Source organism: Podarcis pityusensis, assembly GCF_964106645.2.
Source record: "Podarcis pityusensis genome assembly, chromosome: 1".
Taxonomy (NCBI): domain Eukaryota; kingdom Metazoa; phylum Chordata; class Lepidosauria; order Squamata; family Lacertidae; genus Podarcis; species Podarcis pityusensis.
This window is the reverse complement of record NC_138028.1, coordinates 29,730,633-29,756,014: the sequence shown is the minus strand read 5'-3', so window position 1 is coordinate 29,756,014 and position 25,382 is coordinate 29,730,633. Positions and strand designations below refer to the sequence as shown.

The window sequence follows — 25,382 nt, the reverse complement described above, 5'->3', positions numbered from 1 at the left end:
CTATTATGACTGGAGACTCTAAGGCGGCTGACTTTCTCTACTCTTACAATATATGCTTATGTGTGTAGGGAAAATTCTAAACTAAATTCAATTTACTTTAAAAATGACTCTTGCATTAAATTATGCGTTCCAGACTAATTGTCCCTTGTATCATTTGGGGTTGAAATGTCTTCCAAGACAGGAACATTTATATCCTTGACTTTTAACGCATAAGAAATTATGAGGGCAACTTATAAAAAGCAAAACTTCCTGCCTTATTTTTCATCTTAAAGCAAAACAGGGGGAAATGAATGCAGTTACCTAAAAATATAAACTTTAAAACCAGGCATACCAGAATTGGCCGATTGACACATGTGGTACTAGCTTACGTATAAACCATACATTAAAGCTGTTCTCTTCATATACTCTAAAGCAGCCTTTCTCAACCTTGGATCCCCAGATGTTCTTGGACTGCAACTTCCATAAACACTGACCACTGGCCCTGATGGCTAGGAATGATGGGAACTGTAGTCCCACAACAGCTGGGGTCAAAAAAGGCTGCTCTAAAGGAACATCGGAAAATAGTCAGTGTTAAAGCTTGCTTCTAGTAGTTAGATGGGAGTTTGAATCATCTCTCCCAGTTCCAAGTTCAACAGCTTACTGCTTTGCATGGCCTGGCAGGAATATGCAAACAGAATGTGCAAGGGTAGTAGAGAAGTTGGTTTCCATGAAGAAAGTCCACAGTTAGAGTCCCTGGCTTCTCCAGGTAAGGCTAGGAAAGACACTCTGAAACCATGGAGAACTGCTGCCAGTCAAGTGTAGGTAATACTGAGCTATATGGACCACTGGTCTGACTCAGGATAAAGCAGCTTCCAATACATGGGCAAGTGAATTCTTTTGAGTCCAGCGTGAATCAACATCACTATACTGAAATGCCTGTGGCACCATAGAGTTGGAAGAGACCCTGAGGGCAATCTAGTCCAGCCCCTGCAATGCAGGAATCTCAACACCCATCACCTTATCCTATATGTGCCCACTTGACTGCTTTGATTGGTGGACTGGCACTACAGGTGCCCACATACCCATTCTGCATTTGTAAGAACTTGATCCTTTAATGTGACAGTGCCTATACTTTGGAACTCCCTATTGAGATCAAGCAGGAATCTTCGCTGCACTCTTTAGATAAGTATCACACTGGAGGTTATTGCTCGTTTGTTACTATGTTATGCATTTTTTGTGTTCTTAAACCACCCTGTGATCCTTGGATGAAGGGCCGTATACGAATTTAATACATAACAATAATAATAAAACAACACCCAGATCCTTAGAAAGTTGAGGTAATATTGTGTTTTAGTATTTAAACTTTTGTATGTTTTGTAGTTGGGTTTTTCTTGATTTTTCTGTTTTATATTTTGTAGGGTTTTTTAAAAAAAATATTGAGTGGTGTTTTAATATAAATATAAACGTAAATATAAATATAAAAGTATGTATGTCCTCTCACTGAAGAGTCACAGTGGACAAAAATGCTTTAGAGTCCCTAGATAATAATTTCCCATTTTACTTATAATCCCTTGAGGGTACAACCCCAAGATAACCCCAGCTGGCTGTTCTACTTTTGCAAGATAAAAAAGCAAGAAAATACATTGCAGTCACACAGAGGGAGGCAAAGCTTTATTTACAGGAATGGAAAAAATGAAGGAGAAAGAGGGCAGAAGAGAAAGGGATCCAGGCCTGTGGTACATTTTATGAAATAAGTACCACAGAACAAGTAGTCTTATTAGCCCTTGCTGAGGGAAAATGCAACCATTGTCCAAGAAGCATATTAGTCAGTCTCCAACTAGAATTGGTTTTATGTTCTCCTTGGCCTAAAGGCAAGTGGTTATTATACAATGATCTGGGGAGAAGAACATGGGTGGGGTTAGATCGCCTTGAAGAATCTTTATACAGCCCTTCCTCAGTTAAATAAAAATCCCAATTATCTTGAGTTTCAATCCTATCAAAGCAGTCACTGTCCCGCACTTTGGACCTGGATAAAATGAAAGGACTGGAAACAATTCCTATAAATAACAATTTCACAGGGAGCCATCCTTCCTGACTCAGATGAACAGATAGTCTGCAAGAAGTGTTTAGGTGCCAGCTTTGCTTTTCTCATTTATACAATCATGTTCTATTCGTCATATGGTCAAGTTGAAAAGAGAGTGCTGGATTTCAGCTTTTTAGCTTTGGTTCTGTTGGCTGAACATCTCCTTTGGGTTCTGTCCCAGGATCCAAAAGCAGAGCCAGCTACAATCTGGGCAGTGGATTAAAACCAATGCAGAGCTATGTTTGGCAGCTTGCCTTCATTGTTCCAGTAAAATCAGGCTTCTTCCATGATGAGTGAGCAGCTCTCAATTCTTCCATCGGATTTGCTGAAAGAGAAACAGAATGAGATACGGCTAGTTTCAAATATCATCACACCTCCCGGCTGCCTGGACAACAGCCAGTTAACCTACACCTGTCAAAACAGATGGGGAGAGAGGACTCCATACTCAATTTGTGAGAAAACAATGGGAGTAAAATTATATATTTTAATCTTTTAACCAAAATAGAGATATTAGACTTTACTTTCAGTGCAGCTAAGTGACAATCCGGTAGAAACAGAAGAGCCAAATGAAAGCCAGCAATCTTGGGTTAATGCTTGAAATGGATTAATAAAAAACCCACGTTAGAAGCCCTGTTTCACACAAGCTTATAGGACATATAGGAAAGCAAACAACAAGCAGTTAACTTGCACAAATCATCTCCATTAAGTAGAAGGTAAGTTTTACTGCCATCTGTATCATTAAAGGGGATTAAGTCTTTAAGCTTCTGATTTAGGAGAAGGATTTTGTACACAGAAATCATGTCCTGAATTTTCTTGGTTTCTAGCTGTATACTGTTACAAGTCACTACTACATTGTAAATTGGAAATGAAATTGAATCTGAAAGGTAGAATTGGATTTCTGGAGGCAGCAGGGGAAAAGATGCAAGCTAACAGTTGACTCTCAAAAGCAACTGCCTGGCATGATAAAGGAACACAGATACAGTGGTACCTCGGGTTACATACGCTTCAGGTTACAGACTCTGCTAACCCAGAAATAGTACCTCGAGTTAAGAACTTTGCTTCAGGATGAGAACAGAAATCGTGCTCTGGTGGCGCGGCAGCAGGAGAAGGCCCCATTAGCTAAAGTGGTGCTTCAGGTTAAGAACAGACCTCCGGAACGAATTAAGTACTTGGCTTTTGTTTTGTTTTGCCTCGATATACAAGTCATACCACTATCTCACAAGAGTCCCCCTTACAAAAAAAGTTGGCATGTGGTATGAGTTTGATGATGTCTACCACTCATGAGAAAATGAAAGGATAAAGCTGTGACAAGAGCCAACAGCAGGATCACTAAACAGTTATCAACTGCTCTTCCCAACATCACTTCTGCTTGCCCTTATTGCTCAACCCCACTTTCTGCAACGAAATCAAAGCTAGCACCTGGAAAAAAACGGAATGAGAGCAAACCAGGGCTGTCTTTACCCGGGGGCACAAGGGGTGCGGTGCACCCGGGCGCCAAATTCTGGGGGGCAGCCACCGCTGAAGCCGCCTAAGCTCTAAACTGCGACCCCCGGGTGATGGATCATTTCTGTTTTCTTTTGCGGAACAGCTGCAGAATCAACGTATCTGGCGGTGCCCCCTAGTGGTGTCTTCATTTTTGCATGATCGCAAAAATGGAAAGATGAAGTTATTGTTGCCGCTTTTTATGAGTTATGAGCTGCCCCTCTATAAAAAGCTCAACAACCTTGACCTGCCCCCCCCCCAAAATGGGGGTGCTGGGCGGATTTTTGCACCCCTGCACCACATATGCTAAAGACGGCCCTGGAGCAAACTGTGTGAATGAGTTGTTCTTTCTTACCGGGTTGCTGAGGATGCTATCAATCTTCTCCTCTGCTGGAGAACCCCGATCAACTTTACATCTGTACGCCATCAACTGGAGACGATCCTTCAAGTCTTTGTAGGTCTAGTTAAAAAGCAAAAGCCAGCTAAGGTACACGGCAGTCCTCTATCTCACAGTGATAGAGCATAGTTGGCCTTCTCAGTGCCTGCACTTTGGAACTCCCTCCCAGGAGGCACTAACTTTGGCCTATCATTAATGGCATTCCACCATCAAATGAAGGCATTCCTTTTAGAAGGACAGCTTTTGAAACTTAGGCATCTTAAGCATTGCTAGAAAATAGTTTTTAACTCTGCTGGAAACTCTTACTAATAGAATTGGGTTTTGGTGGAATGCGGTTTTTACTCCATTGTTCTTAGCCTTGCTGTCATCTTTATCATTTTGCTTTCGTACTATAATGTTCTTTTAATTTTCTGTTGTCTGCTAGCTGCCCTGTTGTCTGCTTGATGAAAGTTGAATAGATATGCTTTAAGTAAATAAGCTGCCCGTGTGGAACCAAATGGTGAAAGGCATGTAAATGTCATCTTGAATTAATTGGTATGAGTTGCTACATATCACATATGCTTATGTGCTTGCTTTACAGCCTTAGCTTTTGGCATAATTGGGAGAGGGGAAGCTGTTACCCAGGCCCATTGGCTGCCTGCCAGCTGTTCTGAGAGATGGATGAGAGTTGGGAACGGGCCTCTAAGGCAGGGGTGAGTTACCTGGACTATTGCTGCCAGTTTATGCGGCTTGCTTTTTGTATAAGTAACACTTAACATATTAAACCCTCATGGATAAAGCTATGGTGCTTGCTACTTCAGCATCCATTCTGAGGTGAAGCAAGGAATCCAGAATTGTATTGTTTTATTTGAGTCTTTTGATGTATCGCTCTATAATAAAGCACTAGGACAGATCACTCAGGTGTTCTGGGCATCTTTCTTTGGAATCCCTGCAACTGGGTCCTTAGGGGTATCAGTAAATCTTTCACGCTGGTCTGTATTTGGATCCTTGGGACAGAGCACTACCCCAGTGGAGAATCAGTGCTTTCACTTCAACCTTTTTGGAAAGGAGGTAGTTCTTATCCTCTGGGGAAGAAATGTAGCTCAGGGGTAGAGCAGCTGCCTTGTATAAAACAGTTTCAACGCCGGGCATCTCCAGGTAGGGCTGGGAATGTCCTCTGTCTGAAACCCTGGAGAGCTGCTGCCAGTCAGTGTAGACAGCACTGAGATAGATGGACCAATGGTTTGACTCTGTATAAAGGCAGCGTCTTATGTCCAAAGACAGACTTCCCAGAACAGTCAGGAACAAGAGCTGCCTCCTCCTCCCCACCACACACAGCAAGGACTCACATCTATAACAACGTCATGGCACTTGTATTTCATTGCAAGGTTCAACTTGGTCTCAACATCTTCTACCAGGCGCACGTACTCCTGTAAGACCTGCATAAGAAAGACAGGAAGCATCAACAGAGCAGAGCTACCCAAAACTACTCTTCTCCATCTCCCAAGTTTATCTGTAAACCATATTTCTCTGCGCCTGCACTCCATCAAAGGGAGTTGCTTTTGCTTAAATTTATTCTTGTTTATATTTCTGGGTATTAAAAAATATATAATGCAAAAGGCACACGGTCAAGCCAGCAACCCCATCCTCCATATGTCAAACAAAGATAAATTAACTCAAAGATAGATTTGATTGAGAAAACCATCATGGAGTAGGAAAACCAAGCACAGCCAGAGGGGCTTTTCCTTTCCAACATCTTATGCACAACCAAATGAAGATGAGTATACTTGTGGCAGACATGAAGAAATTGCAGGGTAGAGTTAGAAGTCTCTAACTTCAGAGGCAGGATACTGGTTTGCTGAAACAGGGCAAGTCACTCACTCACTTGTACTGGGGCATTGTTCCGTTGCAAGATCTCCACTACCCGATGAAAACCAATAGGAGCTTTCTTTTTAGTGTAGCCCAGCCAGTTCTGAAATCACAATACAAAAATCACAGTAACATTAGATCTTGTGACAAAAGCAACCCAGAGATTTCAGGATGGGAAATGCAGCAAAAAAACTTTTAACAGCAAACAAAGGATGTTCAAGGCAGCTCCTCCTCTGTCTGCATGCCCCTCCTTATACACTCAAATGGCAAAAGCATCCTTCCTTTGGCTGAGGATGCTGCTCTTTTCCAATGGAGGCTGACTGCAGAATTTATGAACAGCCTCCCACATCTACCACTGTATTCTCAGTCTGTGCCGGATCCTTAAAGGGAAAGAGTGAAAGAGGCCTGAAACAAGCATCTACTGATGGATGAGACCTCTAGTGTATTACAGGAGGGCAGGTATCTTAAAGCAGAGGTGGCAAGTATATAGACGGGGATCTATTGGCAGATCTGTGAGCCAATGAAGGCCCAATATTTGACCAAGGCTTTGAGAAAACCACCCTGACTCACCTTGGTGGTGAACAAAGCATCTACATCATGCCAAGCCCGGAGTTTGGCACGAGCAGCCAGGGCTGTCAGCACATACTGTTTGTCTGGGATCTAGAAGGCAGAAACATTGAAATGTTAGAACAGGGATTGACAGCAGGTTGGGTTGTGAGCTCCTGGTTGGCACCAATCAATTCTTAAGGTACAACCCAGCAACTAGATGGAGTGCAGCAATATCTGGAAGGCACAATGCCAAACTGAAGTGCTAAAGGCCAGTGCAATGAACTTTGCTATACTGAGCTGCTGCGGCTAGACTTGGTCATCTGTTGTAGGACTTAATTCCTTCACCCAAAGCACACCTTTGCCTTATTTCCACTGCACATTTCTAACAGTGTTGCCCTCTCCTAGAATGCACAGATATTATACCCAGCAGATAGCTCCCTTACCTTGAAGGTTTTCTTCAAGTTTGCTGGACTACTGAATGTTCCCTGGAAAGAAGAGACATGGCAAATTTAACAAAGGAGAGGGGGTAGTGATGACCCATCCTAGTTGGTACCTCAACTATTCTGTAATATTCTATTCTATAAATGGCAGGCAATTTACAGAAAACTGGTGATATTCTGATCACTTCTTTCTGCACTCTATACTCTCTAAAACCTAGTCTCCTTTAGCTCTGCCACAACAAATCAAGAACTGACTTAAAGTCTATAATGCCAGAAAATTTATTTTAGCATTTTCACATCTAATCCATCTATCCATCTGTTCATCTTTACACACATTTGCAAACACAAAAAATAACTATACATAATAATTTACTGAATAATAATAATAATTTACTGAAAGGAAAAGTACAATGTACCTTTCCTTTCAGTAAATTATTATTTTAAAAACCCAATGCTCACTTAACTTGTTAGCTAACCTCTAGCTAGCCACTCTTCTTCTTCTTTATTATTATTCTTATTATTATTTTGCTACTTTTGGAATATGATGTTCCAAACCTTTAACAACCACTGCATTACTAATGGTGCATTACTATCTTCCAGTTATAGCTAATATTTATTATAATGGGAACTGGTTGAACCAAGTACATAAGACAGGAAGGAGTCTCCCATACAGTATCCCTATACCCAGCCCAGCTATTCACTCTCTCGGAAATCCTGCAATACTTGAGCAGCATATTGCCAATTTGGAGGCAACAGGCTACTTTGGTTGGCCAGGCCATGTGAGTCAAATCTTGCTCCCCCTTTTTTTCGGCATGGCATGAGGCTTCAGTAACTAATACAGAGGACCCGTCATTTTTGTTACCCTAACCTCAGTCTCCGTGTAGTGATAGAAGCAGGAGTAGAAAAGCGTGGTGACCAGTGGCATGTTTAGGATGGAGGCCTTTCGAGGGTACTTCCGAAATATCTCCGTCTGCCCAGCTGACTCTAAATGCTTGTCATTTACCTGGGGGGGGGGGGGGGAGAGACCAGAAAAAACATGCTGCATGAAAAACAAGGATAATTACAAGGTAATATAGGGCCAAGGATGACCAGTTTTAAATCTCAGCTCAAATCATGAGGCATACTGAGGCAGAAATCCTACAAGCATTTACTCAGAAATAAGGCCCACTACAGGTAGTGGGGCTCACTCCCAGGTAAGTGGACAGTGGGCGTCATCTTAGTCCAGCCACTGTCTTTCAGCTCAAGCTACCTCACAGGGTTGTGCAGGAGGGAAAAGGGAAACTTCTTACATGTCATCCTGAGCACCTTGGAGGAAAGATGGAATGCAAGTAGTATATTTGTTAAAATTTGTATCCTGCCTTTCCACCAAATGGTGCTCAAGGCAGCTAATGAGAAGATACAAATTAAAACACATAAATGCAGCAGTAAAGACAGGTAAAACAAAACAATAAAATTGATAAACATAGTTAATTTCAGCAAACTGACAATAGCCATACCAGTCACCATATGCCCAAAGCTTGTCTAAAAATGCCTGCCAGTGGAAGGTTATCAGAGACAGAGCCACTGTATGATTTTATCCACTGCATGCTTTTTGTAATCTTTATGTATACCACTTAGAAACTTTGGTGGTTAAGTGGTATAAAAATAGCTGAAATAAAATAAAAATAATTAAAAGGTCAGGCTTCCAATGGCATATTACTTATTATTAATAACAGTAGGAGTTTCAGGTTGTTTCTTTAAAGCAAGAATAGTAATCTTTTACAGCCAAGTCTTATAAATCAGTGCAGGGCTGTAAGTTATCAGCATGACCTGAAGACTAAACAGTCTCTCATCATCTATCATGATGGACTGGCTACAGCAAGAAAACCATCTTACATCCTAGATGTGACTTGCTTGATTAAGCCAAGCCCCTAGTAATTTCCCCCCTTTCAATCCAAGTAGGAAGCTTTGGTATTACAACAAACAGATCAGAGTCAGGAGGGAGAATTCCCAGTCACATGTGCCCAAAGGCGGAGCAAGAGACCTTACCTCAATGATGATCTGCCTCTCCAGAAGCGTATAATGGTCTTGAACATGAGCAGCATCTTCCAATGAAAATGGCAACCTAAATTGGAGAAGAGTTTCTCTTCAGTTTTGGATTTCTCCTTTTATATATAGAAGGTTTGCTGATTTTGTCCATCCTTAGTTCCAATTGGGTTGTTGTGCATGACAATGTTGAAGTGTATATTATGAACTACGTTGGTGGTTATTTTTGGAGCTCCCTGCACACCCTAAAAATGAGCTGCTTTCAATTTCTGGCCTACTGGAAAATGCCATGGATTGGCCCTAAGATCTTTAACAGGGTTGGGGGACCTCTGGCCCTCCCAATGTTGCAGGACAACAGCTCCCATCATCCTTGACCACTGGTCCTATTGACTGGGGCTGATGGAAGTTAAAGAGTCCAACAACAACTGGAAGCCACAGGTTCCCCAACCCTACTTCAGTCTGTCCTGAACCTACCACTGTTCAGCTTCACTGGATGATCCTGGGTTCTAGTACTAGGAGAGAGGGAGAAAAATGCCTCTCTATTCATTTCTCCACATCTAACGTAATGTTAGGGACTGCTGTCATGTCCCCTCACAATTTTTCTGAATTTTAAAGCTTTTCTTCATTGCTCTTTCCCTTCCTGGTTTGCGGGAACAGTAAAGCCATTCTGCTTACTGGCAATCACCTCACGTCTAGGGCTCAAACTGATTTCATCCTATAAAAACGAATGTCTGTATAACCTACTTACCCAACGCAACCTTTCAGAAACTCCTTTCGTTTCTCCACATCCTGGATCATCAGGTGCTCACGGTACTGTGTCAACTGGAGAAGGCAGGAACAGACACACACGGCAAGCTCAAGAGGGGTTGACTTAAACTAGTGGGATGTGCAGAGTACATATATATTGAATGGATGCAGGGGTGGCCTGTCCTGTTTTGCCAACTAAGGTGCAATGGGAAGGTGTTGCCGCCTCCCTGCAGCTGAAGCCTTGCTTACTGGGGTTATGTGGCTGTGGCTTCTGGCAAGATCCCACCAGAAGCCATCCTGCAACCCTGGCAGCAGCAGGAATGCTTGTGGGGGTGCCACCCTATGGGATTCTGCCACCTGAGGCAGCTGCTTCAGTCTGCTGGGGCCGGCCCTGAGTGGATGTCTCAGGACATCCTTGTTTCCTACAAATAAGAAGTGAGCCAGGGCATTATGGATACTCACTGCAACCTCCTCTGTCCTGTCCAGGAACCTGCAGAGGAAAAACAAGCATCAGTCCTGCTAAGCACTAAGGTTGGGCAAATCTCTCCATTTCAGTTTCTCATTCTTCCATTCTTAAAATTCAGTTCCCCAGATTTTCAAATTAGTTTGTGATTTTTTTAAAGTCCTCGTGAAAATTAATCAGCATTTGTTTTTGTTTTTTTAAATCATATTTATTAAAGTTTCCAAAAATATAGAAATACAAAGAAAAAAGAAAAAGAAAAAAAAAGATATTTAAAAACCTTACTTTCATTGCCTACTTTCTGGGACTCCCCCCCTCCCCCCCCGACTGTATTCCCCTTTCCTTAATTTGGTTCTACAAGCTCTCACTCCCAATTTGAAGCTTAATTTGTTTAACCCACTATCCAAATTGAATTGTACAAATCTTACCACCGTCCCACATCATTAACAAGAGAAGAAAAAAGATTTTCCCCAAGATCCACCCCAGTTCCTTCCACGAATTCCCTTTTTTTTAAACACGTCCAATCAAAATAAAATGACATGCGTAAGTTATGTAAAGAAATAGAAAATAAGAGATATAGAAAAATTCAAAAGATGGTTACACAGCCTTTGGATTCCAAATCTCCCCCCCCCTTCCCCGGTTTGAATTCCCCATGTCCATCAGTCTATACATTATCAGCTTGGAAGTCTCAATTCATGACCAGATTTCTCCCCGATTCCATCTTGCCGGTTTTCTTTTAATTTATTAATTTTAATAATATTTAACTTCAAGTGTCCAATCTAACAAAGGCCTTTAATTTCCTTGATCTTTACCACTCCTCCCGTTGTTCTTTCCGTGTCGTAATCAGTCCTTTGTTCTTCTTATTCCTCACTTTCTCAGGTTTCTTGTCCTGTTCAGCTGCTAAAACTTTCTAATTCAGAAATCTGGTATCTCTACAGAGGTTTGTTATTCAGGAACAAAAACTTACGTCCAGTCCCTTCCTTTCTTCAATAGAAAATTCTATTGTCTCCTTTAATGTAAATACCTCTGTAGACAAAATACTATTTCAGTTTTGCAGCTTTCCCAGAAGATAACAAGTCCTGTGCGAATCCCAGAGTATTTTTCCACTTACGACCGTTCTTGTAATGTCCCGAAACCCCTCTAGGGGGATTGTAATAACTTTGTATCCTCTAATCCAAAAGTCAAATTGTTGCTTATTTTCCAACAGTTTATATCCATATTATCCATATTATAGCAAATTGTAACAAAATTAACCAGCAAAGTCCTCATAACAAAGTCCTCTTTATATTCTCCAGCTTTGACAGCTACTTTGACAGCTGCCAAAGTCTCCGTCTCTCTTCACCAGGCTCCGCGAATCGCCCCGGTTCCCAGGGGGGGGTTGCATTTTTCTTCTCACCCTCCACTCTTCTCCTCCAGCACAGTTCTTATAATTTCCCATCGTGAAATTAATGATTTTTATCAGGAGTATACTTCCCTTTGGACCTTGGTTACCCAGTCCTTGTTTTGGAATGCTTACAGTAGGGGGGGGGATTGACTTCCTTTTTAAATCGCCCCCGCTCGTGCCAAATCCGAAATTTTGAACCCGGTTTCCCAATTACTCACGGGTTGTTGTTAATAGTCCAAATTTTCAATGGAAGAAGTCAGCGCTCTCCGTCGAATGGCATGCGGCTGCGCTCGGCAGGGAAAGCAGAAGACTCAAAGCACCACGCCGCTCCCCGGCACCCGATCCGAAGCCTTTAAAAAGGCTCCTTCACGAGTCGGGAGGGCGCTAATGGTGCAAGCCGAGTCACCCATGTCCACGGACTCCGTGCCCATGGTTTTTAAGGGTCCCCGCGTCGCCGGCGCGGTAGGACCCAGCCCCTGCCGAGCAGACTCCCTCCGGAGCTCGGAGGGAGTCCGCCATTCGGCGATGGCGCCAACCCGGAAGTCCTCCGAAAATTAATCAGCATTTGACTGTGAATTTCTGCTAATATACAAATTTTCTATTTTTGCCCCAAATACCCCCAATATACACATTCTTGCAAAACAACTGCTCTGAATATAATGCATCATTGTATCTTATTTTCATTGATATAAGAGTTTTTACATATACTTGACTCTAGCATATGCATTTTTATACATATTACTTGGCAGGTAAAACTGCCCTGCAAAACAAGAATTGCTCCAGTGGGATCTTACCTCAGCAGGTCCAGGAGAAGTTTTTGGTCCCCGGTTTCCTTGAGAAAGTGTATTAAATGGCGCAAGGCCACCTGCCGCAGCTCCAGCTCTCTGAACAGGATTTCTGGATGAACAGACAAGAAGTGCTTGATCAGGAGTGAATCAATCTCATTGACATCAGGTACTAGCAGGAAGATGGCAGAGCACTTTCTTTTATCTTAATAGATTTCATTTCCAATAATAAAGATGGCTAATGGTCTGGGATGCACACAATTGTCATCATATAGTTTGTCAGAACAGGTGAAAGCCTAAACTGGGGCCATCTTGGATTAATCAAGTTATTGATTTTGGACACTGAATCCAAATGTCAGTGCTAATCAGTCACCTGAGGCAGCTTTTGTCAACTCAATGGCTGACTTGGATCCCAAATGTCTGTGTCAAGGCACCATTTCCATGGTGAATAAATTGCATTTTCCCATCATCCAAAAGGCAAAATATTGCCACAGAGGAAGTGCAGCTCCTTCTGCATCCGTCACTCCCTCCCAATACGTCAGCTGCAATAATGCTGTCTAGAACAGGCTTCCTCATCCTCGGCCCTCCAGATGTTTTGAGACTACAATTCCCATCATCCCTGACCACTGGTCCTGCTATCTAGAGATCATGGGAGTTGTAGGCCAAAAACATCTGGGGGGCCGAGGCTGAGGAAGCCTGGTCTAGAATGTGATGCACAAATGGTACTCATCAGATCTCTGATGAGTGACAACATTCCTCATCCCCCAATCTCTCCATGCTTAGCAAAGTGCAGCTATAGTCAACCTCTGCAGCAAGGCTGTTCCCCTCCCACTCCAAGCAAAGCTATCTCCTTCTAGTTGTTGGCACTAAAATTATGATGAACACAAATGCTGTGATAAGGAGGCAAAAAAAAAAAAAAAAAAAAAAGTAGTAATCTTAATGGTCTGGAAAGGCAGCCAATCTGCCCTGGCTCCCTGGCACTGGGTCTAGCCACCTTTCAGGCACACATACCTTTCTTCAAGGTTCTCTTCAGAAATATTAGGATCTGAAAGAAAATGGACAACAAGGTGCTTATTTTCTGCCACAATCCTGAGGCATAACTGGAAATGGTTGCTTAGGAAGCAGATGCAACAGCTGGAAGTCTCTCTGGTTCTGGCTGTACTTTATACTAATCTGCTTTATATTTAAGTAGTAGGGTAGTTGCCTCTGGGGAAATGGAGCACGAGATAGGTGTCAATGAAATATGCCCTTCATTCTAATGGTGTCAGGAAAACAACTTCACAAAGACTGACAAACATACAAATAAAAAATAGTTTCTAGGCATGTAACAAAGATTTGGCACTTTTAGGAAATGCTACAATATCTCAGGTAGGTTTTTGTGGACGATGGTTAGATCAAGTGAGATTTACTAAAATTCACATTTTATTACAGTCACAGTGCAGTTCATATAATTATCAAATTCTAGAGTTGGAAGGGACCCAGGGGGTCACCTACTCCTGCAATGCAGGAATTCAAATAGTTAGATTCACAAAAAATATGTTTTGATTTGTGGTATCTGCCTAGAACTGGAGAGAAACTGATTTCATATGGATGGTAAAGCCAGTGGCCTACAAAACCCAGGAGAATCAACTAGCCAGGCAGAAGTTCTCAAAGGTGTCAGGAAATAATCTTTCCCATCTCATTAACCTAACTGGGAGGTCACTTATAGTGGAACCTTGTATATGAAAAAGCACACTTGCGTTTTTCTGCTGCGATAGAAACCTAAACATTTACATGGCATCTGGACCTTGGGACATTTCAGGGAAAATATTCAAAGAGCTTCATAAGGTTCATTTATACCTCATATCCTTGGAGGCAAGGGAAATTGAGGAAATGCCTTGTCTCCTAAAATGCAACCTAATATTTCCAATCAACGAAACCAGTATCTAAAACTCAATTCTAGTGAATTAGAACCAATATATGAAAACTTATTGTAAAACACCCCACATTCAGATGCAAATGGCCACAGAACCAGAAGTTAATGGGATCATATTAGGCTGTACCATGTATCCCCCATTCTGTTCTGCCCTACGTTGTAAGATCACAGCACTTACAGCTGTAATGACATTCCCATCATGCACTGCAACAGCTTCATCCAGTAGCTGCAGCTTGTCCTGTAGGGAGTGAAACCTCTCCAGTGAGCAGATCTAGAACGGAATAACAATAATGGAAGGATTAGCAAGGAACCTGGATTATCTGAGTGGAGGCCGGCTTCACACAGGGAGCTACACAGGTGGCTCATTATAAAACTCCTAAGAAGTGGAGCTGCACTTGGTTATCATTTGTATGTGTCATTTGTTCTCCATGCGGTTCAGGAGCCAAGACACACCAATGGAAGCCTTTGTTGCCAGAGTGGTAGTCTTGGCACAATTAAAATTATTCTGAGCCATCAAGACAGACAGCTTATCATGTGCTTCTCCGTCCATGAATTTGCAATGTGAGCAGTCACACACTGGGATGTAGTCCTTATTGGGGATTTGTACAACAGGAATCCTCTTTCAGAAAAATAATTTTGGTCATTCTATCCCAACTGCAGGTCTTAGATCACTACGCAAAATATTTGCTAGGAACCCACTGTCTAAATCAGGGCTTGTCAACCTGGTCCCTACTGCCCACTAGTGGGTGTTTCAGGATTCTAGGTGGGTGGTAGGGGGTTCTATAACACAAGCTGAATCCTCCTTCCATTGGGCACTGGTGGGCGGTAAGGAAATTTAACCATCAAGAAAGATGCATTAGTGGGCAGTAGGTATAAAAAGATTGACTACCCCTGATCTAAATCTACAGAGCTGATAAACTAAGCAGAAACTGATGAGCTGATGAGAATTCACTTTCTAAAGGTTACAGAAAGGTTTCCTAAACACAGATGTTGTGTGGCATATCAGCTCATCGCCAGTTCTCAAGCAGCCAGGAGCAGCTTGTGTATTACCTCTATATTCACCAAAAATAACTTATTTCCCCTTTGATCTACCAACAGAAAGCATAAAGAGCCCTGCACCAGATCTATGGATGCTTTCTCGTGATACCTGCTCCAAAGCTGTCAGTGAAATAACATATTATTCCTTGCCTTTTTTGACATGCTTCAATTGTGGAGCAGAGTCTGCTACCTCTGCTATAATCCCCTGGCATTCCTGACATTTGCAGGACCTCAACTCCTCCTTTTCAGACAGAGAACTCTGAAAAGCCACCAACAGCCACATCTCCAGCATTGACATGCATGAGCAGAAGAAATGGATATGCATGGGAGGCACCACCCAAAAATTCAAAGGCTGGCCCTTTCAGAAGCAGGGAAGAAGAGTCTCACCTTGCCTCTCTGCAGCCGTCTTACTGTGTCTTTAGGGCTCCAGTCACTGCTGTAATCCTGAAATGTAACAAAACAAAACCATGATGCCTTTAACACTCAAAATATTTTGAGAAGCACAGATTCGGACAAACTCCTTCGTCTTATAGGTATGATTAAGATACCCCAACAGTGGGGTGCGAGAAGTAACATTGCTTGCATCCCATCAAATGACTCATAGGAGAGTCATTTGCAACTAGTATTGCACGCAAAAGCACCCAAGACAGGTCTGGAACACAGCACAATAAAAGCAGCCACAGCCTGTGAAGACAGCTTTGTGGGAGGGATGACATATTTAAGATGTTCTGCAAGTAAAGGACTGCAAGCCTGCGGGGGGTGCATACAGTCTGCCATGCATTAGGATTGGCTTAAAATTGAATGTGTATCATGCCAGATTTTGCCACTGGTCACTGACAGTGAAAGAAAGTTGAAGAGCTGCATGGTCCCTGGGTATGGTCTGAAGGCCCCATGAGGCTACCACCCTGCAGAAGCGAAGTAGGTTTGGGTCTGATCAGTGCAGAGACTGCCTGGAAACCACATGTAACCTACCCTGGGTTCCAGGCTGGATGAAAGGCAGAATATAAATGTAAAAAAATAAAGGTTGATGCCCACTACACATTAGCCGTCCCTGATGCCAACATGTTCAGTGAAATTTGCTATCCATTATTTAAATGGACAAAATTAATACACTGTTATGATGGCAGTTTCCAGAAAAGGGACAACACAGGAGCATGGTTCCCCACTTTCCTTTTCCACCCACTAGAGAGACTTTCCTTGCTTATTAAAGGTAAAGAACTTCTAAGACAGCAATTCTGTGAACAAGTACCTGGGGGCAAGTCCCACTTGAACAGAATGGAACATGCACAGGATTGTGCTGTAAACCTCCTGACATCATCCAAGTATGTTCAATGAGGCTTACACTCAAATAAGCATGCACAGCATCACAGCCCTAGTCTCTGTGGAGTGAGCATCCAGAAGACAGCCCTTGGGGGAAGAAGAGGAGTGTTTGCAGCTTCAAACCCTTTCGCCCCTTAATGTTGTCCTGAATCTAGGCTTCCAAAAATATACCTACCTTGTAGTCTGCTTTTGGTCTGCGCAGTTCTGGGGCGTAACTTTTAAATCCTGTGTCTGTAAGAGCTGAAGAGAGAACGACAGCATTTTTTAAATAAAAAACCCACACAATTTAGAGCCCTCCTTTCCATGTCATTTTGGTCCACCAAGTAGCTCAAAAACACTGCATTTGAAACAGAAGCACCATCAAAATTATGAAGTCACAATAAAACAGCACCAGTTACAACCAGAAGTTGTAAAAACATTAGAAAGAAAATCCTGGATGACTAAACCGCAACAAACACAACTTATCACCTTCTTTCTAAAAGCCAAAAGGGAGCAAGGAGTGCCAGCTTCAAGGGTACAGTTATATAATGATCTCTGATGCTACTCTCTGTTAGCTACCTTCCCATATATTCTGTTTGGGAAGTAGGGCTCTGAATAGATATGGAAGTACTGTGGTGGGAAGGGAAAGCCAGAAAGAAGCAGCTTGCAGTACTCAAGGAGAGAGGTGGTCAGAATTTTAGCCAGGGAAATGGAGAAAGTGGAGCCAATTTCCACTGCTGTGCAAGGAGAAGCCAACCATTCAAGCAATCTGGGGACAAAGATCTAGATTCTTACCATCTGAAAGTGACTGAAAGCTCCCATGTTTGTTTCTTCCTGAAAAGAAAGAGCAAGTAAGAAAAGCTTAAGAAAGCTAGATTTATCACCTCACACTGAAAACCCATTACACACCTAGGAATACTGTGTCCAGTTCTGGGAGTCCAAATTAAGAAGGATATTGACAAGCTGGATCATATGCAGAGGAGGGCGACCAAGCTTATTAAGGGTCTAGAAACCAAGCCTTATGAGGAATGGTTGAGTTGGGTATGTTTAGCCTGGGATATGGTAGCCATCTTCAAATAACTCAAGGGCTGTCACATGGAAGATGGAGCAAGCTTGTTTCCTCCTGCTCCGGAGGGTACGACCTGAACCAATGAATTCAAGTTACAAGAAAGGAGATTCCAACTAAATATCAGGAAGAACTTTCTGATGGTAAGAGCTATTCAACAGTGGAATGGACTCTCTCGGCAGCTAGTGATCTCTCCTTCCTTGGACACTTTTAAGCAGATGGATGGTCATCTGTCATGGATGCTTTAGTTGAGATTCCTGCATTGTGGGGGGCTGAACTAGAAAACTTGCAGGGTACCGTATTTTTTGCACCATAACACTCACTTTTTTCCTCCTAGAAAGTAAGGGGAAATGTCTGTGCGTTTTATGGAGCGAATGCCTACGGATGGCGGGGGGATCTGCTGCGGTCGTGAGCAGAGGATCCATGGTTCCCCTTCTTTCCCTCCTCCGTGGCTCGCTTTGAAACAGCAAAGCAGGAGAAGAGCCGCTGAGTGAGGAGGAGAGAGAGACAGAGAGCCTGCTTGCTTTAAAGGAGCAAAGCGGGAGAGGAAAGGAGCCGCTTACACGAGTGTAAGCAGCTCCTGTCCGGTTGGCTCCTTTAAAGCAAGCAGGCTCTCTGTCCCTCTCTCCTCTCCACTCGCTAAATAACAGCAAAGATTTTTCAAGCAGGCTCTCTGTCTCTCTTTCCTCCCCACTCGCTAAATAACAGCAAAGATTTTTCAAGCAGGCTCTCTGTCTCTCTCTCCTCCCCACTCGCTAAATAGCAGCAAAGATTTTTCAAGCAGGCTCTCTGTCTCTCTCTCCTCCCCACTCGCTAAATAACAGCAAAGTTTTTTCAAGCAGGCTCTCTGTCTCTCTCTCCTCCCCACTCCTCTTATAAGAGCCTTCTCTTATACCCCACTTCTGCATTATTAACAGCATCCTTCTCCACCCACCCCACACATGTTCCTTGTCCCCTGAGTGCTTTTCCTTCCCTCTCCACTTAAAACATGGTTACAAAGCACGGATCCACACGGATCCTCAGGATTTTTGCACTGGGTCACCCCAAATTCACCATCAGATCACATAGCATGTCCATGGCTACAGCTTGCACCAAAAAAATCATGCACCCACTGTTGCCTGGGGCCGCAGTGGTGCAAAAACGTGGTTACAAAGCACGGATCCACATGGATCCTCAGGATTTTTGCATTGGGCTACCCCAAACTCACCGTCAGATCACATGTCTGTGGCCACAGCATGAACCACAAAAATCATACATCCACTGTTTCGTTTAGAATTTTTTTTTCTTGTTTTCCTCCTCTAAAAACTATGTGCGTGTTATGGTTGGGAGCGTGTTATAGAGCGAAAAATACAGTACTTTCCAATTCTACAATTCTGTGATTCTAAGTCCCAATAAAGGTCCTACCTTTGAAAAAGCTGCTCAGTGAGTAAGAAGAGGCTTGCTTGGGAAATGCTCCGTATGAAGAAGAGCCTCTTTGCCCACCCAAGTCTTTTCCCTCAGCAGTATTGTTGCTGCTGGAGGCGGTCTCCTTGATTGACCAGGAAATGCCTATGGAGAGAGAGAGAGAAAAAAAGAACACAATCTGAGTAAATTCTCTAGCAAGCATAAGATGAGGCCTTTAAAATTCTAGAGCAGAGAAGGGTTATTGATTCTGAAATACATGATTTTGGGCCTAGCTCTCATGTATTGCTTTTCAAAATCATCACCTCATGCAAGACATTTAACTCTTAAACTACCCTTGATATTTAAAAAACTCTCTTTCTTGGAAAACAGAGGAAAATCAGGAATATTCAAAGCACAAACTACCTTCATGGGAAATTCTTTGATAGGGAGGCTCATAGGAATGATGCACTCAGGATTTGGGGTAAGTAGTGAAGAATGAGTGAAGGAACAAGCCGAGTTTTCATAAAACACACCATGGTTTGGATTCTCTCCCCCCCCCCCCAATATACCATCAATCTACTTGTTTTTGAAAGAAGCAGTCATTTTACTCCCTGCATCTGTTTGTTCTTGTTTGCACACTTTCCACTTATCAGAAACGGGTAGAGGCAATTCAAGCACACAATAGGCAAAATAAACAATTGTGATAATGTATGAAACCATTAGACACTTTTCCTGCTCAACGTTAAGCACACTAAACCTCAGTAGGCCATATTTCCTAGTAGGTGTAGCTCCAACGACTGTAGCTCTAATGAGATTTTTCTTGTCAGAGGACAGCAATAATCAAATTCAGATTCAAAGAATGGGTGATAGGACTTCCGGGGTGGCGCCATTGGCAATGGCAGATTCCCTCTGAACTGGAGGGACCAGCTCCACGGGAATCGGGTCTTTTCCGCTACGGCGAAGCGGGGACCCATTCAAAAATCACAGGCGGATGAAGCCTGTGACCATGGGACTCGGCGGGCACCTTTAGCACACCCCCCAACCCGCAAAGGAACCCACTAACGGGCTCCAGAGCGAAGAGGGGGAAGTGGCGCGGTGCTGAGAGTCAACTGCTTCTTCCGTGGAGCGAAGCCGCACAGCCGTTGCCGGAGAGCACTGCCTTTTTCCTGGGACAATTTGGCTTTTAAAACAACCACCCGTGAGTACTTAAGTTTCGGACAATTGGACTCTAAATAAGGATTTGCGAGCAGAAAGGAAAACTGGACTTAAAAGTTTAATTTAATTTGGCACTGAAGCGGGAAGGTCTAAACAGGAAGTCAGCCTTCCGTTTCTTTGTAGATAGATTAAAGCAAGACACAGCAAACTAAAGTTCTGAAAATCGCTTCTAAAGGATTAACTTTCATCATTTAAAATTGTGGAACCCCCTTCAGAAGCAGGAGAAGAGGGGGGATTTTTTCTGGACTGTTTAAACCTGCAGAAGTGAGTGTAAAGTAAAGTAACTTTCCACCGTCTTGATCCTGGAGCAGGGTGTCAGGACTGACGTTCTTTGAAGCTCATTGACCAGAGACAAACGTTTTTGACAGATAGCTAAAGGAAGAGATACATAGTGATTCCATTGTTCCCCTTCGCATTTTAAAGGAACAAATATTGACAAAATATCTGAAAAAGGAAACTTTGTTGTTAGATTTGTTTTTAAAAGAAAAGAACAAGCAGAAGTTTTTCCCCTAGAGGGAGCCTGTGAAACTGTAACCAATTTTGAATCGGGAAGCTCGCAGCTGTTACAGATTACGATCGTGGGAATAGACTTCTGACCTTGCAGGACAATGTATTCAGAAGCTCTGTTGAGTGCTTTCTGTAAAACAAGTGCCCTACTGGAACAGCTACATGAGAAGACGGATTTTATGACTGATGCGATTAGAAATTTTGGACAGGCAGTGGGATATTATATAGAGCCCACCCAGGAATTAGATCAGGAGTGTGCCCTGACAGAACAGATGAGGGAAGAGGATGTTGCTGAATCTTGGGCGCCAGGGATGGAGGGAGCTGCGGCCCAGCAGGAACATGAATTCTTGGATTTGACAAATGAACTTGGAAAAAGCCAGATTTGGAAAGATAAAGTTTGGTTTGGTTTGGAAATGGGGGGTTGGATAGACCCCCCTATGCAGGGAGGTTTGGACTTTTCGAGTCTGGCAATGGGCCGTGAGATGTTTGGGGTTGTGGGGGCTCTCAATTTTGGAGGGTCTTTGAAACATGTTCTTAAATACCACATGGAGCTTTGTGAGGACTATGGAAAAGGGGCTGATTTGTCGAGAAGGGTCAAAAGCATTGTTAAGCTGGAGTTCCCAAGAGTGAAAGAAGTAGGAGATAAAGGAAAATATAGCTATAAATATGAAGAAGAGCTGCGGAAGGGACATGGAAGAGACTTAAGGGCCTCGGACATAAGGTTACCAGGTTAATGCGCTAGATTGATGGGATAGAAAGGACTGACAAAACCCGGGTCCAGGAGGAAGAGACGCTGGATGAAGATTGGATTGTTATTTCTTTTATTATGATTGTTTTATAAAATTGATGAATGTTAGAAAAATGTTGGAACGAAATTATTTGGCTTTAGCAAAAATGTTTAAAGAATTATGTAAGAATATTATGGTTATGAGAAATTGGTAAAAATAAGATTTAAGTTTTAAGTTTTAAGGTTTTCATAGTAAGATAAGATTAAAATAGATTAAGGTAAAGTAATGACAGAATATTATGAAATATGGAAAGGATTTCCTGTGACAATTAATAATCAGGATACAAAAAAAGGGAGGAGGAGGAGGTCAAAGAAAGAAGGTAATGACAGTTAAAGATATGAGAATACTGGATTTGTTTTTAAATGTTTGTGGTATATTTTTGTTTTTTAATTGTGTCGTGTTATTTTTTGATTTTGATTTTTATTAATCTGTATTGTTTGACTGTGGTTTGTCTTTTCTTTGTTTTTTCTTTCTTTTTTTCTTTTTTGTTCTCTTTTGTAATTTTAAAATTTTCAATAAATATCATTTAAAAAAAAACAAAAGAAAGAATGGGTGATAGATGCAAAAACATTCTGCTCCACTTACTGCCCACAGGCTCCCCACTCCAGCTGAACTTCTCAAGATCATCGTCATCATCTACAATATCTCGGAGGCTGTTCACTGTTCGTTTCGACTCCTTCAGCTATGAACAAAACCAAAGTGAAAATGAAGGCAAGCCCTATTCCATCCAGATAGACTGTACACTTTCATTCTAAAGAACCGGTATCCCAAGAACAGATGTATTCTATGTTTGTGCACAAACTGAATTTATTTATCCATCAAAATTTATATACCACTTACTCAACAAAAGATCTCTAAATAGTTTTAAAAATCTAAAATATTCATTTCAAAATATAGATAAAAGTGATATAGATACATGCCACCCACAAAAAGTCAGACAAATCCTTATGTACCAGATGCAAATTGTGAAAGAACGTTACAAGCCATGTTCACACCTCATTTAAAATAATGCATATTTGCCCTGCAGCACTATAACATTGTTTTATTGGGTACCCATTTCTCAACTTTTATAAGACATTAAAATGGTTTGGCAGGGAACAATTTAGTAGCGGGAAAATAGATTTTTGAAAAAATGAAGTGGCAAGAAAGGACTAAAATATATATCTGGAGTAAGGACTATTGGAGGCTATGATGTAGGGAAAGATGCTTTTGCATGATACCAAATTTCTGAACCTGCAGATGCAAGCTCACTTTCAAGCACATCTTCACAACCACAAGGGCTAGAAATGTGTTCTGCTAATGAATGAAGAATGAGATGATCAGGAATCCCAGTTCTGTGCCACATATCTTGTGAAGTGCACACATTCAATCATACATGATGCTTCCTGCTCATATAAATACAGTGCACTCTCCGGATACGAACTTAATTCGTCCCAGGGTCCATACTTACCCTGAAAAGTTCGTATGCGGAGGCGCCGCTTCTGTGCATGCGGCGAAACCCAGAAGTATATACCTCTGGGTTTGCTGCGTCCGTAACTCAAAATTACGTTTCCCAAAGGTAACGTAACCCGAGGTACCACTGTTTAGCAATTCCTCAATTTTACTTTCTTAATTCCTTCAATGGAAAGATATCCATTAAAATAATTTAAAAAAGACTACACTATATGCAGATTTCTGTTTCCCTTAACATTTCAGGCAAGGAGACACTGCATAGTGCATTCTCAGTTTGTTCTGACTAGGAACTGTACCTGAAAGAGCTCATCATCTTCATCATCAAACGTAAATGCTTTACACTTGGAACTGTGCCAGTATTCTTCCTCATCAACCTTTATTCTGTTCATCTGAAAATAAGACTTTTTTCTTTACTGCATATATATTACCTTTGGTTAATTAAGAAATAATCCCTGACCACCTCACTATCCATGACCCATATCTATATGCTTCCAGTTTCCACCCAAAGCACATCACATAATCCATTGTCTACAGCCAAGTCCTACAATACAACTACATTTGTTCAAGCTCCTCAGAGAGACCCACACCGTAGGTCTTGTGTTTTGTTTTTTTCAAAAATGCATTGATCATCAGGGAATATGCAAAATAAACTAAGGATGTAGCAAACAGATAAGGAAAACCAAAGACTGTGAAATGGTGGTACCAGCTCAATTATAGGCTTATTTTTTTAAAGTCTGGTTAAGTTCTCAGTGGCACTTTGCCTAGGAAGTGTCTTGAAAAGTGCTCCTCAGTTTGTGCTGTTAATTTTAAGTAAAGCAAAGCGGATTTACCAGCCATAGAAGTGTGGCCAAAACTGACATCAAGAGTAACCTCAGAGACACTACACTTGTTTTCTTGATGCCACAGTTTAATAATCTTGAATCAAATATTTGCATACAATAGCTCTAAATTCATGGATGGCTAGAAATCAGTACAGTTTCAAGGTATAGCTGATCTATTTTTACTGGCTCACTCTGAAGCTTATTGTCTTTCACTAAGCAACTGATCGATCTGACCAATATGGCATGTTTAAAAACACACCACTCAAAATGACACAGGAGGCACTTCTACACCTGCTGCCAGAACAAATCTGCAAGCAAATCTGCATTTGTGATATTTGGCCTTAACTTCCCACCACTTAGTGGGAGAGAGAATGGTGAATGGTGCCCATTGCAGCTGGCAAGGCAGAAGACAAGGAGGCCAACAGCAGGTCACGCCAAGATCAGCGTGAGATAGAGCCATCCCATTCTAGTTTCGTCTCCTGCTCTTCCTTGCTCAGTTCTATGAGGAGGAGGAAGCTGACAGGAAGCGCCACTCCCTGGACTGAATATAAGAAGGCAAATAGGCTGGCAGCTGTCTAAGGCCGGACTGATGCTGCTGGGGCACTGCCCCATTGGCACTGGGGATTGGGCCTCCACAGCTGGGGGGGCAGCAGCCCCATCCTCCCCATAGGTTTCCACTGCAACATGACGTTAAGAAACATGCAAGTCCATTCCACCCAACCTTTCTTCTCATTGCGTCTCCTCCATTACTTGCTTCTCTGCCTATATTAGACTACAATCTCATTAGAGAGAAAGAGAGAGAGAGAGAGAGAGAGAGAGAGAGAGAGAAAGGTTAGAGAGAGAGGCGCCTATGCTAGAATATAAGGCAGCAGCAAGCAACACGGGTGACCAGGGCCGGGCCACCCATGAAGCAAGGTGAGGCGACTGCCTCAGGCTGCAGAGTCCCCAGGGGCGGAAGATCCCGATGTCCATCTTCGTGACCTCGTCTAAACAGCAGCAGCCAATGTTGCTGGCGGGGGTGGGCATGAGATACCCGGCTGGGACCTCTTCTGGCCAAGCCCAAGCGCCAGGAAGGGGCGAAGCAGGAAAGAAAGCAGGAGCCCGGTGCATCTCCACTCGATGACTTGCCTCAGGACCCGGTCTTGCGCCTCCTCGCTCAGAAAGCCCCACGCCAGAGGAAGCGCCCGAGACCCCGTTCCCGCGACGGAGGGAGAAGACAGCCGCCTACCCTCGGAGGAGCAGGGCCGCCAGGACGGGGAGCCACGACCAGCCGGGCAGGGATCCGATCAGCACCACGCAGGTCCCCCGTCCATGCTCGGCGCTGGGCCCTGCGCCCTTCTGTGGGCCGTGTTCCTCGGCTCCTCAGGCAGGGAAAGAGAAAGGCGGTTGCTTTCGAAAAGCATCACGGGAGAGGTAGTTTTCCAGCTGCTTCCCCAGCCATCGGTTTCGACTACAGAGCGCGGCGCGGCGGCGTTTCTCAGGCCGGCGCTTTACATCCGGAGAGGCTCGTGCTGCGCTTCCCAGGCAGGAAGCCGGGTTTCCCTCAGCGCCGAGCCTTTCTCGCTCTCCTTCCTCCCCCGCTCCGCTTCTGTCACTACGGGTCATGGGCGGAGGCAAAACTCCTCCGTTTACGCGCCGCTTCTTTTGAAAGGGGCTGTGCTGCTTCGTTAGGCTTTAGGAGTGAAAGGGCTCCGGCCCAGACAAGGGAGAAGCAGGGAG

The 25,382-nt window shown here is 43.0% G+C and overlaps 2 protein-coding genes and 1 long non-coding RNA gene across 4 annotated transcripts in view; 2 read left to right on the top strand and 1 right to left on the bottom strand.

Moving 5' to 3' along the window:
• The window catches only part of SAMD15 (sterile alpha motif domain containing 15), a gene marked incomplete at its 5' end in the record, with an annotated part of 17,346 nt that extends 12,083 nt beyond the window's left edge, over window positions 1-5,263 (top strand). Inside the window, one exon of the mRNA XM_080979118.1 lies at window positions 4,522-5,263. Coding sequence (XP_080835244.1) covers window positions 4,522-4,527 — 6 coding nt within the window. The 3' untranslated portion in view covers window positions 4,528-5,263. The remainder of the gene's footprint in view (window positions 1-4,521) is intronic.
• On the bottom strand, window positions 1,636-25,382 carry VIPAS39 (VPS33B interacting protein, apical-basolateral polarity regulator, spe-39 homolog). Of its 2 annotated transcripts, none has more exons than XM_080978689.1 (20): window positions 24,792-25,382; window positions 23,139-23,231; window positions 21,976-22,072; window positions 18,902-19,045; window positions 17,227-17,265; window positions 16,628-16,692; window positions 15,520-15,576; window positions 14,273-14,365; window positions 13,191-13,224; window positions 12,189-12,291; window positions 10,013-10,040; window positions 9,552-9,625; window positions 8,807-8,882; window positions 7,647-7,781; window positions 6,782-6,823; window positions 6,360-6,449; window positions 5,806-5,892; window positions 5,270-5,359; window positions 3,900-4,004; window positions 1,636-2,387 (listed from the first exon to the last, which is right to left on the bottom strand). In XM_080978689.1, the coding sequence occupies exons 2-20, from the start codon at window positions 23,229-23,231 to the stop codon at window positions 2,367-2,369; spliced, it is 1,473 nt and encodes a 490-aa protein (XP_080834815.1). In that variant the 5' UTR covers window positions 24,792-25,382; the 3' UTR covers window positions 1,636-2,366. The 2 variants fall into 2 exon arrangements, with proteins under 2 accessions (XP_080834815.1, XP_080834814.1); XM_080978688.1 differs by having other exon boundaries at window positions 24,892-25,382.
• LOC308462558 lies at window positions 9,991-22,164 on the top strand. Its single transcript, XR_013979208.1, has 4 exons — window positions 9,991-10,081; window positions 12,144-12,348; window positions 19,273-19,361; window positions 21,985-22,164. It is a non-coding gene; the product is annotated as an uncharacterized lncRNA (long non-coding RNA).